The sequence below is a fragment of the Melozone crissalis genome, unplaced genomic scaffold (assembly GCF_028551555.1).
Source record: "Melozone crissalis strain CALT ecotype California unplaced genomic scaffold, PUWL_Pcris_2 ptg000012l_1, whole genome shotgun sequence".
In the NCBI taxonomy this organism is placed as follows: domain Eukaryota; kingdom Metazoa; phylum Chordata; class Aves; order Passeriformes; family Passerellidae; genus Melozone; species Melozone crissalis.
In genome coordinates this window covers 11,198,508-11,213,614 of record NW_026535790.1, presented here as the reverse complement: position 1 = coordinate 11,213,614, position 15,107 = coordinate 11,198,508, and the positions used below count along the sequence as shown (strand labels likewise).

General features: G+C 36.6%; 1 protein-coding gene across 1 annotated transcript; it reads right to left on the bottom strand.

Moving 5' to 3' along the window:
• Positions 1 to 8,883: 8,883 nt before the first annotated feature.
• On the bottom strand, positions 8,884 to 14,107 carry GPER1 (G protein-coupled estrogen receptor 1). Its single transcript, XM_054270854.1, has 2 exons — positions 13,839 to 14,107; positions 8,884 to 12,506 (listed from the first exon to the last, which is right to left on the bottom strand). Exon 2 carries the CDS (start codon positions 12,073 to 12,075, stop codon positions 11,002 to 11,004), a length of 1,074 nt encoding a protein of 357 aa, XP_054126829.1. The 5' UTR covers positions 12,076 to 12,506; positions 13,839 to 14,107; the 3' UTR covers positions 8,884 to 11,001.
• Positions 14,108 to 15,107: the final 1,000 nt, after the last annotated feature.

Sequence of the window (15,107 nt, the reverse complement as noted above, 5' to 3'; positions counted from 1 at the left end):
CAATTTCTTCTGTTTACACTAAATAGCAATAAGCAATTCAAGCCCAATATGAATGCTTTCATGAGTGATCTTAGAACCACACAGCTGTAAATAAGACATCTCTAGTGGAGCTGAGTTTTAGAGTTTAAATAAGTTTAAAAACTTAATTCAGCCTTTCAGGTTTTTCTGACTGATTCTCCTAACATTATTGTTCTATTTACCTACTTGAAATAATCACACATATTAAACAGATTTTTTTTTTAATCACTAGACATAAGCTTTACATTTTTAATAATGACATTTATTGTTTGCTAACATACTTACATATTGAATGTTACCTTACATGCTAACATACTTATATGTTGATGAAATGGAGATGTGCTGTTAATGAACAATGCTAATTCCCCAGATGGGATCTAAGCTGACCTCTATCAGAGTGTTTAAGTTTTTCCTTTCACACTGTAACATGGGTATGATGAAAAGAGATTTAAAATGTGCTATCTAGACCGGTGTTTGAAGTTGACTATTGGCTTCTTAGGTAACAACTGTCTGATGGATCTTTTCTGACAAGTTAGTTTTGTTATAGTTCTCTGGAAAAAAATTTAAGAAGATTGCAATATTGTTAATATGTCATCCTGAAATAACAGAACCCTTAGAAGTGTTTCTTTGCAATTACCCCTGTTTTGCTTCTGATTGTGGATTTCTTCAGACTTATATCTGCCCCAATGGCACAAATCTTTCTGGAGCAGCAGTCCTGCCAGGTGCAGCCCTGTAGGTAGGGAACAACGAGTGGCAGCTTTGTTCCCCTGGGCTGTTTGAGTTCTGCCCAGAGTGAGTTCTCACTGTGTCAAAGCATTTGTCATTTACGGGCAGCCCTCATTGCTGCAGTGCTGTTTGCAGAGCTGCTGGCTTTCTGCAGAGCAGTAGGAAATTCTTTCAGAACAGAGCATCTATTAGGCAAGATTCAAAATTCGTAATCCTTAGAAAACAATATTAATTTCCTGTTCCTTCCCAATTTAGTCTAGTGAATGTTGTAACTTCAAGGAAAATGATGATGACTAAGGGAAGATCGATCTTTATGAATCAAATCCCCTTGTTCATGGTTGAAGGGTACTTTAGGTAATGCTCATACAGCCAGTGGGTGTTTCCTGGTACTTCCTTGTTATCTCCAGCATTGCAAGTGCTTGGAGGAGGAGGAGGAATCAACATTTTCCTCAGATAAAGGCAGGATCAGTGGGAAAGGAATTTAATTTCTGAGATTCCATACAGATACTACAAACAATGGCAAATAAACAAGTAGCTCATAATGTTTCTTTCATCAAAGTGTGCAGGTGCCCAAACAGTAAGATTTGTTTACTAAATGGAAAAAGGCAACATTTGTAAAGAAAGGGTTTTTCTGTTTGGCTTTTTGGAGGTTATCATAAAGAGCAATATAGAATACTTAAACTGCAAAGCAAACCACAAAAAAAAGATTCTTTAAAATCACTGGTTGGAAAACCCTTTAAAATAATGTTTAAGCTGTGGAGATAAACATTTTGGGCATGAGCTTGGTGGAATAACTGGGAATGCTACTTCGATATGATCTCTAATTCTGCTTGTAATCAGGTAACTGGGGTGGTAATTTGAATGTTTAATGAATGCAAACCAGACATTGGTGCACACTGATCCAGCAGATACTGTAAAGCTATCATCAGAGAGTGTATTTATTTGTTTGACAACCCACTAATTCATCCCAAAGCCTGTTCTTGAAATAATGAGTTGTGGATGATTTGCAAACAAACTCAGTAATCCTTTATTGTTCCCTTAATTTATTTTTCTAATTAATGGGAAGCTTATCTTGTAGCCATCAAAATAACTTGGTTTATATTTTCCCATCCTAAAAAAATGCCATGAAGTTAACAACTTAGTGTGATGTTGCAGGATTTTCTTCTGATTACCAGATACCACCAATATTAACTGTATTTAATATACATTATAAGTATATTTTGGAAACTGCATTGCAATTCCACTGTCCACTCTTCCTATACTTCTTTGGTTTTGCTGTACTTCCTTCATCTTCTGTTGTAAGCATTAGTGTTATCTGAGGTTATTGATTTTTGTTCAAGGAATATGTAAAAATCTTTAATATTTAAATTAAATCTTAAATATTAAAATATTAAAAGAAAAAAAAGGAAATAAATTCTGAAAAGCTATTTTATTTAACATAATGCCCTAAAATAAAAATCTAGTCTCATACTGGGTTTTTTGGACCAATTTTAAAGTATCTTTAATATGCAAATAGAGTTTTGTCCATGTTATGAAGAGAAGATGACATAATCTTTCATCTTCCCCCATCCCTCCATCTCCCCCTGTGCCTTGATGGAAGGATACATCAGCAGAAAGCACTTTCCCAGAGATAAAGGGGGAATGGGAGCTGTTTCTCAAAGTGGCCAAGTTAAATGTCAGGATGGATGTTATTGTGCTGGGTTTTGTCAGTCTGTAATTAAAATATTGGGCCTATTTCTCTTTGCTCTGGGCTACCTTTCAGTTGAATGTTTATTTTTGGGTTATTTGTTTGGGGTTTTTTTACTTGCACAGAGAGACAAGTTTGCTGGCCCACTGGCTCTCAATGCCTCTCCCTATGGTGGCCTTCTGATAGTTATAGGAAATAATTACAAAGCTCTAAATCCATGTGGCAGTTATGGCTTACTCTGTGACATCTTGTTTGGTTTATCTGCTTTCTTATCTATGCAATATTTCTCAAATTAGGAAAATTAAAAAAAAAACAACTGACCACAAAACAACAAACTTTGAGGGCAGCTGGTTATGGGACTGAAACATTTGTTTCCTGCTAGCACTTCTTCATCTGAATATTGATAGAGTTGCTTCCAATTATTTTATTAAATTAACCATACATTTATTTATTTAAAAAAGGGGATAAATTTAATTGTGACACCCATGTAGTGTTTATAGAGAATAGGAGGCCTTCTGTAAACAGACATGTCTAAGAAGGTACAGAATTGTGTCTGAAATATGGATATGCATAGATTAGGCTGAATAATTTTACATTCCTTTGAAAATTATTTTTGTAATGGTACGAATAGATTTCCCAGGAAAGAGTATTCACAGCTGGGAAAACAGTTGCTACTTTGAAGATGGTTTTCCCAGGCGAAAGGCTCACGTCCCCAACTGTGTTTGGTATAAACAATATGTGGTGTATTTCTTACTTGTGTTTAGAGGAATTGTGCATTCTTCATTACATATTAGCCAACAAGAGTTTCATGCTAATTCTGGGTATTTGCCTTAATCTGTCTCCATTCAAAGTTAATTCCCTACTTTTATTAATAAAGCCAGGGTATTAAATTGATGGGGAGTTTGGTGGCGAAACAGAACTGTCCCTTCTTTGCTGCTAAGAGGGGGAATTCTTCCTTCTCTGCTTGGAGCACGTACTTGCTGTTTCCTCTCAGCCCTCATTCTCTGCTTGCTGGTGAGACCTTCCTTGATGGCTCTTGTTGGATTTCCAGTATAAATCCTTGCTTTCCTGCCTTAACTGCGAATATCTTAACAAAATTGAAATTCAGGACAGGATCCCACTTGTGGGTTGAATTTGTTGAATGTTCAGTTGTTGAAGATCTGCTTGACTGTGTCAGCCAGCTCCAGTCCAGTGAGAACACTGTTTTCTGCCCTTTTCCAGTGATAATTTTATTCTGGTTCTGTATTGATGCCTTCTAGCTCCTCATAGGGAGAGGCATCATCAATGAAAACTGCTGGAAAAGGCCCAAATTGTTGAATATAGAAAACTTGACACAAAACCTCAAAATACATGTAACTTTAGTTAAAAAGAAGTCCTGTTAACATGTTTGAATTTGCAAAATGCATTCACTTGGCAAGAAATTAACTTGTGAGCTTGACAGGATGTTTGCTGCATTCTGATACAGGATAAAGAACAGAGAAATGGGCATTCAAAGGCAATTATTCTTGACAGGACTTCAAACTTGGAAGTGTGTATAGCATAATGTATTAATGCAGGCGTGATTCTTGTGGGTTTGTTACTTCTTTATTGCTCTTACTACTGTTTTGTTAATGTTAATTGGTTCAAAAAACCTAAAATGGCACAGATTTGGATATTTGAATTATGCTTATTCTAAAAATCATCTCTGTCCTTGATGAAATGCTGCTGCTTGTTTAAACAATGTGGGAGTCTGGTATAATGATTTCTATAAAATAGGACTTTTTGTGTGTTGATGAAATAGATTCAAAAATTTAAAAAACCCCAATGTTTTGGTGCAGATAAAAGGGGGATGATGGCTGCTTGTGTAGTATGAATGAGAAATGAGAAGTTTTCTCATTCAAAATGCCTTCTGTGTTTAGATGCAATATTGTGAAGCACATGGAAAATCAGTGTATATTTATGTATGTTAATAAATTACAGCATAGATAAAATGGCTCTTGGGTATTAGATCAAAGCCACACAGATTAATAAATACTTGGAAAATGCTTGTCTGTTGCATCCAACAAGTAATTAGAACAGAAAATTAATCTTTTGACTTTTAGAACCTGCCTGAAATATCGAGGGTACAAGCATGAAGGTATTTGACAGGGAAACCAGACTCTGTCTTTGAATGCATTTACCTATTTCTAATTGAATCCCACAGGAGTTCTGTAGGACATCAAACAGAAGATCATCAACCAGTCTTTTATTAAATTTCTCAGCATTATCTTAATAATTTGGATCTGTAAAACAGGCTATTGCAAATAGCATATACATAAGGGCAGATAGCTTTTCCTACCATCTCAGAGTTTGAAAGATGTCAAAGCTGCTCAGAGAATGTACTGAGGGCTTAGAGATGCATTGCTTAAAAAGGAGCGGAGTGGTTATGTAAAGAGAAGAGAAAATCTAAAGTATCTGTGAAAATGCATGCATTTAGGTACTGTCATTCCATCCTACCTTTATGCTGTGGACTGAATCCTAAAGGAGAGTGATTAATCCTTACCCACTTGAAAAATAACTAATTGGTTACAGAACTGTTGTACTGAACTGTAATACAGAGGTCATTGAAATTGGTCATGGGCTTTTTGTGAACTTAGGAGCTCTCATGCACCTCAGTGGCTGATTATTTTTTCAAATTACCTTTGGAATAGAAAGTTTTCTCTATTTTATTATGAAAATCCCATGTTCTGTGGCTTTCAATCTTTTACTTCAAAGACATCTTTTAATAACCTTGTGAAGTAGAGGTTTTTTAAATTGTAAAATTTACCATCCTTTGCTTAAACTATGGTTGTCTTCTTTACATTTGTCTAGATTAAGTCATGAGCTAGTTTGAGTTTAGAATAGGAGCAGCCAACTGTCCTGGTCAGATAGTTTTTGGAATAAAATCTCTGGCCAAGATCCAGAAAGGCTCACGCAGTGAGAGTCAAGAAGAGCACAAATCAGCAGGGTCAGTTTTCCATGGGTCCTCATGCACTCCTTGTTTTGGGCTGAGGATGCTCAATGGATGTTTGGGTTCTGTGTCAGTTCCAGCAGCACCTCTGCCAGCAGGGCTGGGCTTCTGATCCCACAACACCCCAACAGTGTCACCCATCAGCAGGCAGCTTTAATTAGCATAAGAAAATAACATGTCATGTTTCTCGCTCTACTAGAGAATGAGCTTGTAATATCAGAAGTAATTATTCTGTCTTTGGAAGCCAAGCAAGTTTATAAATCAAGTTCCCCCACACATCACTGTCTGTATCTTCTTCCCACCTTGATACTCAGTTGTCAGGTGGATATTTGGAATACTACCAGTTGTTTCAGTGAGCTGCTTCCTTGCTTTGCTTCTCAGTTTGCTGTGTGTACTTCACGCTGGAGCACAAGAGTTAAAGGGTTTCTGTAGTCAGGTACAGGCTATTTCTCTTTTGTAGTTCTGAATGGAGAGAGAATGAAAGGAAGAAAATCTTATTTGCCATTATGTTACTGTTTCTATTGAGGGAATGTCTGGGAAAGGAAATATTTCTGCTGCTGAGGCAGAAAACAAATCTATCTCCAGCACTATAAGGCAATTCTGCCACTGAGCTCTTTCTGTAAAAATCGCCTTAGCTCCAATTCTAAGGCTAATTTAACAATATCCTAATAATTTCCCTGTTTCTCTGCTATGTCTTTTTTTCTCCCCATGGTTTTTTTAAAGTCCTTCCAGAAAACACACTGAATGCAATTTGAAAAGGTCTTAAACCTCTTCAGTGATTTTGCTTGCAGGTCAAGTGAACTGGGACTTGTAAGCAAAGCTGCTGCTTTGGAAAGGCTCACCCTGCTGCATTAAATATTTATTTTGAGAAGATAGGGTTTTACTTTTTGGTGGTGAACAACTCAGTAGTTTAATTTAGAACTTTGAAATGTCTGTATATACCTGTAGCAGACTGTTTGAAAAATGTGAGAAAACAGATTGGAAACTTAAAAATGGTTTTTATTGTGGAGGTTGAACAGTTTCCAAAGCCATCCTAAACACAGAGGTGACTGTGTGAGACTCAGACAATCATCTTTATATTTGGTAGTGGCATTTAGTGGACTTCTGTAAAAGAAATGAAGTAGTATGTAAGAAAGGGACTTGAAAGTAGAGCTGATCCTGCCCGTTCTGCAGAGGGCATTGCTCCTGTGTTGGCACCTTGGGTGGCTCAATATGCAGCTGTTAATTCTTAGCTCCTGCCTGTGTCATGCTGCTGTGTGATGGAAGTCCAAAAGGAAGCCCAAACCCCCAAGGGTTAAAAGTTTATTGTAATAAAAGTCACTGTGGAATAAATAGTTTGGACAATACTGTTGAAGAAAGAACACCTAAATTATAAATATAATTTATATTCAGATTTTCATATCTGGTGTCTCTGAAACACAGCACAGGGCATAACCTCCCTGACAGCAGAGCTTAAGGGTATAGGGGAAAGGTGTTCTGTGTGCATGTCTTAAAAATGACTTGTTCCCCATCACATGTTGTTCCTGTTTTACCATAAAAAAGAACAAATAAACAATTAATTTGACCCCGTGCTCTTCTGTGATGAAAACTTCCAATGTTTGTCTGATGGTCTGAATGGGAAAGGTAGGACTCAGGGTGAAAGGGAAGGATAGATACTGTCCCTTAAATTCAAATCAAGCCCTATCTTCGTTGTTTTCAATCAAAATCAAATTAATTCATTGCTTCACCTTCATAAGTAGCTATTAAAATTCAAACCTATTTCTTCATACACTCACTTGTTTTTAGTTATGCAGAAACAAGTTCCAATGGAATTAATGATAATCAGGGTTGAACTTGACATGCTTTTACTTACGGTAAACCACTCTTTAACACATTTTTTATGTGACAATCCTAACCATTTAAAATTGTCCAGACAACCTTTTCCCTTTTGCAATGTTAATAAACAGCTGAGAGAATACAGCAAAATCCTTACACGGGAAAAAATTCAGTTATACTCTAACACAACTTGATGGCTGGAAAAAAGATTAGAGCCTGCACTGTACAGGCAGTGAATTTTGTTTGAAACACAGATACTTAGTCTGAAATTTTACAGGCATTTTTTTGTGAAACTTTGTGCTCAATTTTTTTCAGTGTTTGAAGGAAAAGGTGACTTTTGTTGCATCCTGCCCATCTTATGTCAAAGCCAGAATCTGGGATCGCCTGACTCATTGATTCAAATTCTCTGTCACATGCCCTCCCATGCTGTAATGCTCTTCAGAAATGAATCAAGCTTTATCTTTAGACTGACAGACTTTGCATTTCTGAGAGGTGGATGTTGTGTCTGCACAGTTGGTATTTAGTGTATCTCCCAAGACTGTCAAAAGAATGCAAAGTTACAGCATCTCCTTAACACGTTAAAGAGGTCTCACATAGTTCTTTTTCTCATATCTTTTTACACAGCTAAGGGAAGCTTTCAGTTGCATCAGGTCCAGACTGGTGCTAGTTTGTGCTGTTTGCATTTATTTTGTTTCTAGATATTAAGTTATAGCCTGTGCATTCAAGGCAGTCTTGTGCTAAAGTATTATTTTCAAAAGCAATTAATGGTTTCAGGGATTTTTTTGATTATTCCCTCTCTCCTCTTTTCTGTGAGCTTTTCCTAACACTAGACTTTTCACGTCTGGAAACTTTATGTAGAGTATTACAGCAAAGATTGTAAACAACTGTGATAAACAGGTTTTTAAATCTCATAGTTGTCATCAGTCCAGTGTTTTAGAAAGGCATATGGAATCTTTTCCTTCAACTAAGCAATGAAACAATTTGTAAGAGACCAGAGGTAAAAAAGTGAAGGAATTGTATAAAAATTTGTGCTCCTATTCCCTTTTCCCTCTACACTCTAGAAAATGTTTTATTTACTGGTGATTATGTTCTTTGAAATTAAAAAAAATGGCACATGAAGCTGAGATCCTTTTGGTGCATGGATAAGCCATGTCAGCGAGTTATTGGAAGATGCTGGCTTGCAGAAAGCATGTTGTGTACATAAACACATGGAAGTTGTATAACATTTCTGTAAATATTACTTTGTACAGAGTTACTGTTTTAAAAAAAAAAGCTTTGGGAATAAGTGTGCAGTTTTTTCAGCTGGGAGAGTGCTTTGCATTTAAAGTAAGAAGTATGTTTAAATTTAGTGATTTCAGGCACAGTTCATAAGCCTGTTCCAAAATATCAGCAGTAGGGAAACCATCAGGTACTTGAGGTTTGTAATTTGGTTTTAAACATGCAATAGGTTGTTTCAGGTTGAGTAAACAGTGTTTTGTTAATGCTATGGTAATCTGGTCTTTCCTGAATTTCACTGTAAATTGCTGAATAAGTTCACTTAGAAACAAACTACTTTGGAGGATGCATGAGCAGGCATTTGCTGTTGCTGTTTGTTTATTATTATAAGCTTCTGCACAAAGACTCTCTTGGTTTGTGTTCTGCAGGGGTAGCAGAAAGGCTTCTACCATAGACTTGTATTGGAAGGAGGCAGAAGGGGAAAGGATCTTATTCCTAAAAAACCAAAATAATCAACAACTGCAATTGGGAAAGTGTATTCCTGCCACCCCAAATAAGTTTTTTTATTCATGGCAAGTGTCACAATTGCACAAACCTAATACATCTGTAAGCTCAAGATGTGTCTGTCTTCTCAGAATTGCATTGCCAAAACAATTATCCCTTCCTTCAGCTGGGTGTTGTCTGAAATAGCCATCTTTACTGGTGAGATTAATGTCTATTGGCAGTCCATAGGACCTGAGTAATTGTGGCTAAAAGTACTGAGGAAAAAGGGTGTGTGTGATGCAGCACAATGGTGAGAGATAACTTATTGTATTTTAGCAACTTGTTCTATGCTTGCATCTGTCTTGAGAGGAGATTTGCTTGGTGTTGTGCAGAGAGGATGGAACTAAACACATTTTTCATTAGGCTGTGATTAGGAGTACTTGCAAATAATCTGCAGTTGCCTCAGACTCCACAGTGCTGTTCCTGTTGGAGCTGCAGGAAGATCCAGCTATCTATTTCAAATTCAGCCATCATCGTCTTGTGGCCTTTCTGTTTATAGGTCAAGTCTTCTGTGGCCAAAGCTTCCACTCAAGAAGCTCAAGATATTTCATGAGAAATATGAATGGAATCATCACTTCCACTGTTTTCTTTATTGCTTTAGTAGCTTTTAGTCATTGTTTTAAAGGTCTACATTTAAAAATCCTTTAAAATCTTTTACTGTGCTAATTAATTAATATATGACATTTGAAAATAGGACAGAACATCTTATTCTGCTGAGTTCTGGTGCTTCAGTCAATAAGCACAGAAGTGAAATGAGTTTGTTCACTTAAGAGATGCAGCAAGTGATATTTTAATGATCTTGCACACTAATCTTTAGGAACTTTATAGCTTCCTCTGAACAAGTCCAGGAGTAACCTGTGCTAAACGTCAATCAGATTTACAACCCAATTATTTGCTAGAAGAAAAGAAACACTGTTGTTTTCCAGTAAGTGGTGCTATCATTTGTTTGCTTAGTATAATTAATCTTCAAATGATCAAAGCATCTAAAATGTATCTTACAACTCTGAAAGGCTGGGTGTTTCTGAAGGTGGGATGGGTGTGCATGAAATTCAGCTCTGATAATCACACTCTCCATTACATATGGTCTTCCTTCCTAAAATTGGAGGTTTCTGTCACTCTCACAAGCAATATCTACACAATATCTACAGTATCTTTTGCAGAAAGTGACACTTCCTTAAAAATCACAGCATTTTGTTCTGGAATGTGAAGAGATTTTGTGCAACGTGCACTCAAATCTGAAGGCAGGTGTGAATGTACGTGATGTTGGCGTACTTTTGACAAAAAGGCCAATTATGTTTGTTCTGAGAGAGATCATCAGGGTCAATCCTTAAAAGACAGAATGAAGCACTACATTTTGCTTCTGTGAAGATCTTTGAGATGAGCACTATAGTTACAGATGATTTTGGTTTTGATCAGGTACTGATGTAAACAGTAGATTACATTTAGGAGACAAAAACTCATCACTGTGCTTGATTATATTAAGATCAAAAACTTAATCATGGAAGACATGCTAGAATACAGTGACGATAGTACCGTGTAGTTCTTGTAAGCAAAGTCATTCATCTTAACATGTTTGGGTGAAAAAAAATCAATGTTTCTGCATCTCCACATCAATATGTTATAATGATTTTTCCTCGCTGTTACGGCAGCTTCATTATTTCAGTGGAAGTACCTTATATACACCAGCAAAGTATCATCTCTGATAATCAGATTACATCTAAAGTCTTCCTAAGTTGATAAAATTTTCTCTTATATTGTCATTCATATATGTATAATACAAAATAAAGCTTCTTCAGTGCTCAGCTTTTAATAATCCTGTTCATAATTAAATATAACTCTGACTAAAACATATTCTTCTACATTAAAGTCTTGTCATAAAAACATTTTGAATATAAACCTTCAATACTCAATAGAGCGATACAATATATATATATACACACACAAATGCACTTTTTTTTGGTTAGTAGCAAGCATTTTGTTCACTATTTGCACAACTTCACAGTCATATGTTCTTTACAATGCCACTAAATCAGACTTCTGATTGCTCATTACTGTCAGGAATGACAGACGTTAGGGCAGCCTGACAGAAGCGATGCAATGTTGACATTTTTGTTTTCTGTTCAATGTACAGTCGCAGTTTGTCTCTGAAGGTTTCCCCCAGAAAGCTGTAAATTAAGGGGTTCAAGCAGCTGTTAGAAAAAGCTGCTAGGTTCACAATATGTCCTGTTAAAGGATAATCATGCCTGAAGGATGGGCTGTTTGAGGAGACGGGCTCGCTTTTTCTCTGGAGAAGTTGGACGCTAATGAAGACGTTTTCAGGGAGCCAGCAGATAAAGAAAACCAGGACAACAACAAAAATCATGCGCAGAGCCTTCTGTCGCCGCAGCCGGAGACTCCTGTGCTTGTGTGCTTTTATAAGGACTCGAACAATTAATGAGTAACAAAGACCGATGATCACAAAGGGGATAATAAACCCCAGGGTTATCTCTAGCCACTGGATTTCTTTTACATCTGCAAAACAGAAATAGACCTCTCCGGTGTGCTGTAAGTGCACGGCTGTAAATGGGACTAGAGCTGCCGAAATGGATGCCATCCAAATGAGCCCACAGCTCAGTCTAGCGTGCTGCATAGTGCGAAATAAGTTGGACCTCATTACTTTGGCCAGGGCTAGGTATCTGTCAAAACTCATCCATGTCAGAAAGAAAATGCTGCTATACATGTTGATCTGAAGGAACAAAGACATAAAGGTACAGATGATGGTGATATCGTAATATTTCTCGTCAAGATTAAACACCTCAATGAGAGAATCGGCCACGAGAATGAGATCAGCCACTGCCAGGTTTATGAAGTAAAGGTCTGGGATTGTCATTTTTTCCCGAAAGCTAATGTTGACAACCAGTATCAGAATGTTTCCCACAAAACCGATAGGGAAAAGGAATATTGTGTAAAGACATGATAAGAAAAGGCCAATAACATACTGTTGGTGTTCTGATTTATCAGCTAATCTAGAGGATATACTTTCATTGCACAAATGGGATCCATTCAGGTTAAAAGTTGTGCTGTTACATATAACAGGTGACACTGAGGCAGAATAAGTTTCCATGGTTAAAATATCTGGAGAAAAGATGTTAGTACTCACAGTTTGATGGCAATACCTAAAAAATCAGATTTTTGGTTGGTTTCAACTGAATTCTTAGTAAGCATTTTTGTTTGGAATTGAAAAAGATACAGATTTTTGTATAGGAAATTAAAATCCTTTAAAAGTCAGATTAATTAGACTTAAAACTGACTGTAATGTAATACTACAGATAGTGAATGTCTTAATTTGTTTTACAGGATGCTATATACATTTTAAATGACAGAATTTGCAGTTCCTGTATGCCTTAAGATCATGTAGGAATCTTTTTACCATGGTGGTACTTGGCTCTCTTTATTAAAAGCTTTTCAGCAGCGGTGTTCCTTCATGCAAGTTGGAAGGCAGTGGAATTCTAGCTCCATTTGTTTTCTTTTAATAATCAATGAACATCCTTGGACCTGCAATTTGCAAATGGAAAACGATTAATCTCATATTCCAGCACTGTTCCATGTGCCATTAGCTTCTGCTAACTTCAGTCACAGCCGAGGTTGTGGAAAACATCATGTTCTAATATACATGCAAAGGTTCACTTAAAAGAATTTAAATTTGTTCTAGATCAAAATACCATCATGAGGGCAAGTCTGTTAAAATTGTGTGTGCCTGTCAGGGTTTCAGTATTAAAAAATGAAGAAATACAGAGAAATCAAATGAGTGACTTTAGCCTAATATAGGAAAACTGTGTTTTTAAATATATATGCATAGATATTTATTTTGTCAGCTTGTAAGAGTAATAAATAGCAGAGTCTGTGGCTGAGAAGGCAACAGAGATGAAAAGCAGTTGGTTCCTGCTGCTTTCAGTGGGAGGGAAAGGCAGATTTTAGAAATGAAGGTAATACAAGCAGCATATTGATTTACGCCAACATTATTATACTCGGTTTGTTTTCTGTTGTGATTTATTAACTTTCACTGACTTCCGGGTAGTAATGGAAAATAACCAGTTATCAGATTTGTTTACTTCTAAATGTTGAATGTTATACACTTGAAGCATTTCTAGAAGTTTATTTTAAAAAAGAAAGAGCCAAACAAAAAACAACCCAAACAAATAAAACAGCTAGGCAATTACATACCAGGTTATTTTGTGCTAAGTTTTAAATATTTTAAATTGCTTTAATGTGCATCTTACTGTCAAACCATTGACTTTTTCTTTACATGAAAATATATATTTTTAAATTGTTTGCTAGTAAAATTCATGCATATTTCCACATTTTAATTACTTAAATCCTGCCAGTGTGCAATCTGGGGGATGAAAGAGCAGATCACTGGTGGAGTAGGAGGGTTAGAATAATTTTAGTCAGAAATACAGCTCTGAGTTTGCTTCAATGTATTCAAGTAGAAATAGCTACAGATACGTAAATAAAGGTTCCTGAGCTTTGATTTCTTAATGAAGCAGGTATAAGTTCCCAGTACCTGTTACTGTGTTTTGAACCATTTTAATTGTGTAAATCTTCATGCTAAAATATCCATATGAAATTGCTCTCATTAGAAGGCTCAGTGTTTGTTTCAAGCAGCTGTGAAGTCAGACATAAACTGTTGTCTTTATGTAACAGCCTTTTATTTGTGAACAAGGCAGTAAAACATTTAAATACAATAAATGATAAGTTAACAGCCTGAGCAATTGATTTTAAAAGGTCCATAGGTGGTCAGATTTTAATTACATGTGAAAGGCTGCCAAAAGCCAAGCAATTAAAAGCATTACAGGTAACTATGTACTGTGAAACACTTTATTTTACCTTAATTCCATTTCTCCCGAGCTTGTTCTCCTGCAGACAGAAGCGGGCTGCTTCTTGCTGGGTGCACACGTAATGGATGTGCCAACTTCCACTGTCCTCTCGGTAAAAACTTGCTTTTAGGTGTGCAGAGCCGCAGTGGGTGCCACCTGTTGATGATTCAGCAGTAAAAACAAAAATCATATAAAAGTCTTATTCTGCTTTAAAACTTATTAAATAAAGGAGTTTACAAGAGCAAAATGCAGATCTTGCTGCTTGTCCTTGGCAATAAAACAAGCTTTATAGATTCCCAGGGTTGCTCTAATTTGTGTGCAGTTGAAGTGCTGCTGAACAGCCTTATAAGGCTGGAATTAACCCTGTTTCTGCTGGTTTCTTTTCTGCTACAACTACTCAAACATCTTTCTCTTGTATTTGTCAGTTTTATTTTGCCAAATTGCACCCTCCTTTCTGCCTCTGGTGTTAAGTTTTATAGTCCGTTCAAATCTAGAGCTCAGCTGAACAATAATTAAGAGATTTATTTTCAGATTGCAATGAAGCCTATTTTACATAGATATAAAGCAATTATTTCTGTTATTTGTGCTGTTTTTTAAAAGCCTCTGGGCAATCTAAAGGGAAATATTGGATTGAAGGCATCAAGCATCTGAGAAGGGTCATTTGCTGAATGGAGAAGATAAATTTCAGTTTTCCTACCTTCAAGTCGATCCCATTTTGCCTGTTTGTATTTAAATTTTCAGGTATATGTTGTCATTCTCTTACTTCTTAAAATTGCTCAGCTCAAAATCACATGGAGGAAATAAGCTTACCCTACAGAGAATGAAGAGCCTCAGTTTTGCATTAAACACCAGTGTTGCAGGTGGAGTTTTGCATTTCATCCGCAGGGGGTAAAAAAAACCTACTTGACGTTTCAAGTAACACCACCTACTGGTGGTAAACTCTTAGAATGGGAAGAAAGTCAAAGCTTCCTCATCAAAGAGCAATATTTTATTTGTGACAGTTGCTTTTTGTAGTTATGTTGATCTGACACCTGAACGTTCAGTGCTGTGAGTGGCTTTGCTGCAGCATTCTGCTGCTGCTGGAATGAGATGAATGGGATCTCAGCATTTAGGACTTCAGGAAGACAGTGTGACAGTTTCAGAAGTGTGGAGTAAGCAATTAACATGTGATTATAATGGATGTATGACACCGATTACAGTGGTCAAATATCTTTAGGTTACAAAGGACCTCTCTGTAGGAAAGTGAAGCTGAGGTTCTTTATGTGAGTGGCTTTGGAAG

What these genes read in the sequence shown, in the direction of transcription:
- GPER1 (XM_054270854.1), bottom strand. Translation starts at nt 12,075, where the DNA reads ATGGAAACTTATTCTGCCTCAGTGTCACCTGTTATATGTAACAGCACA.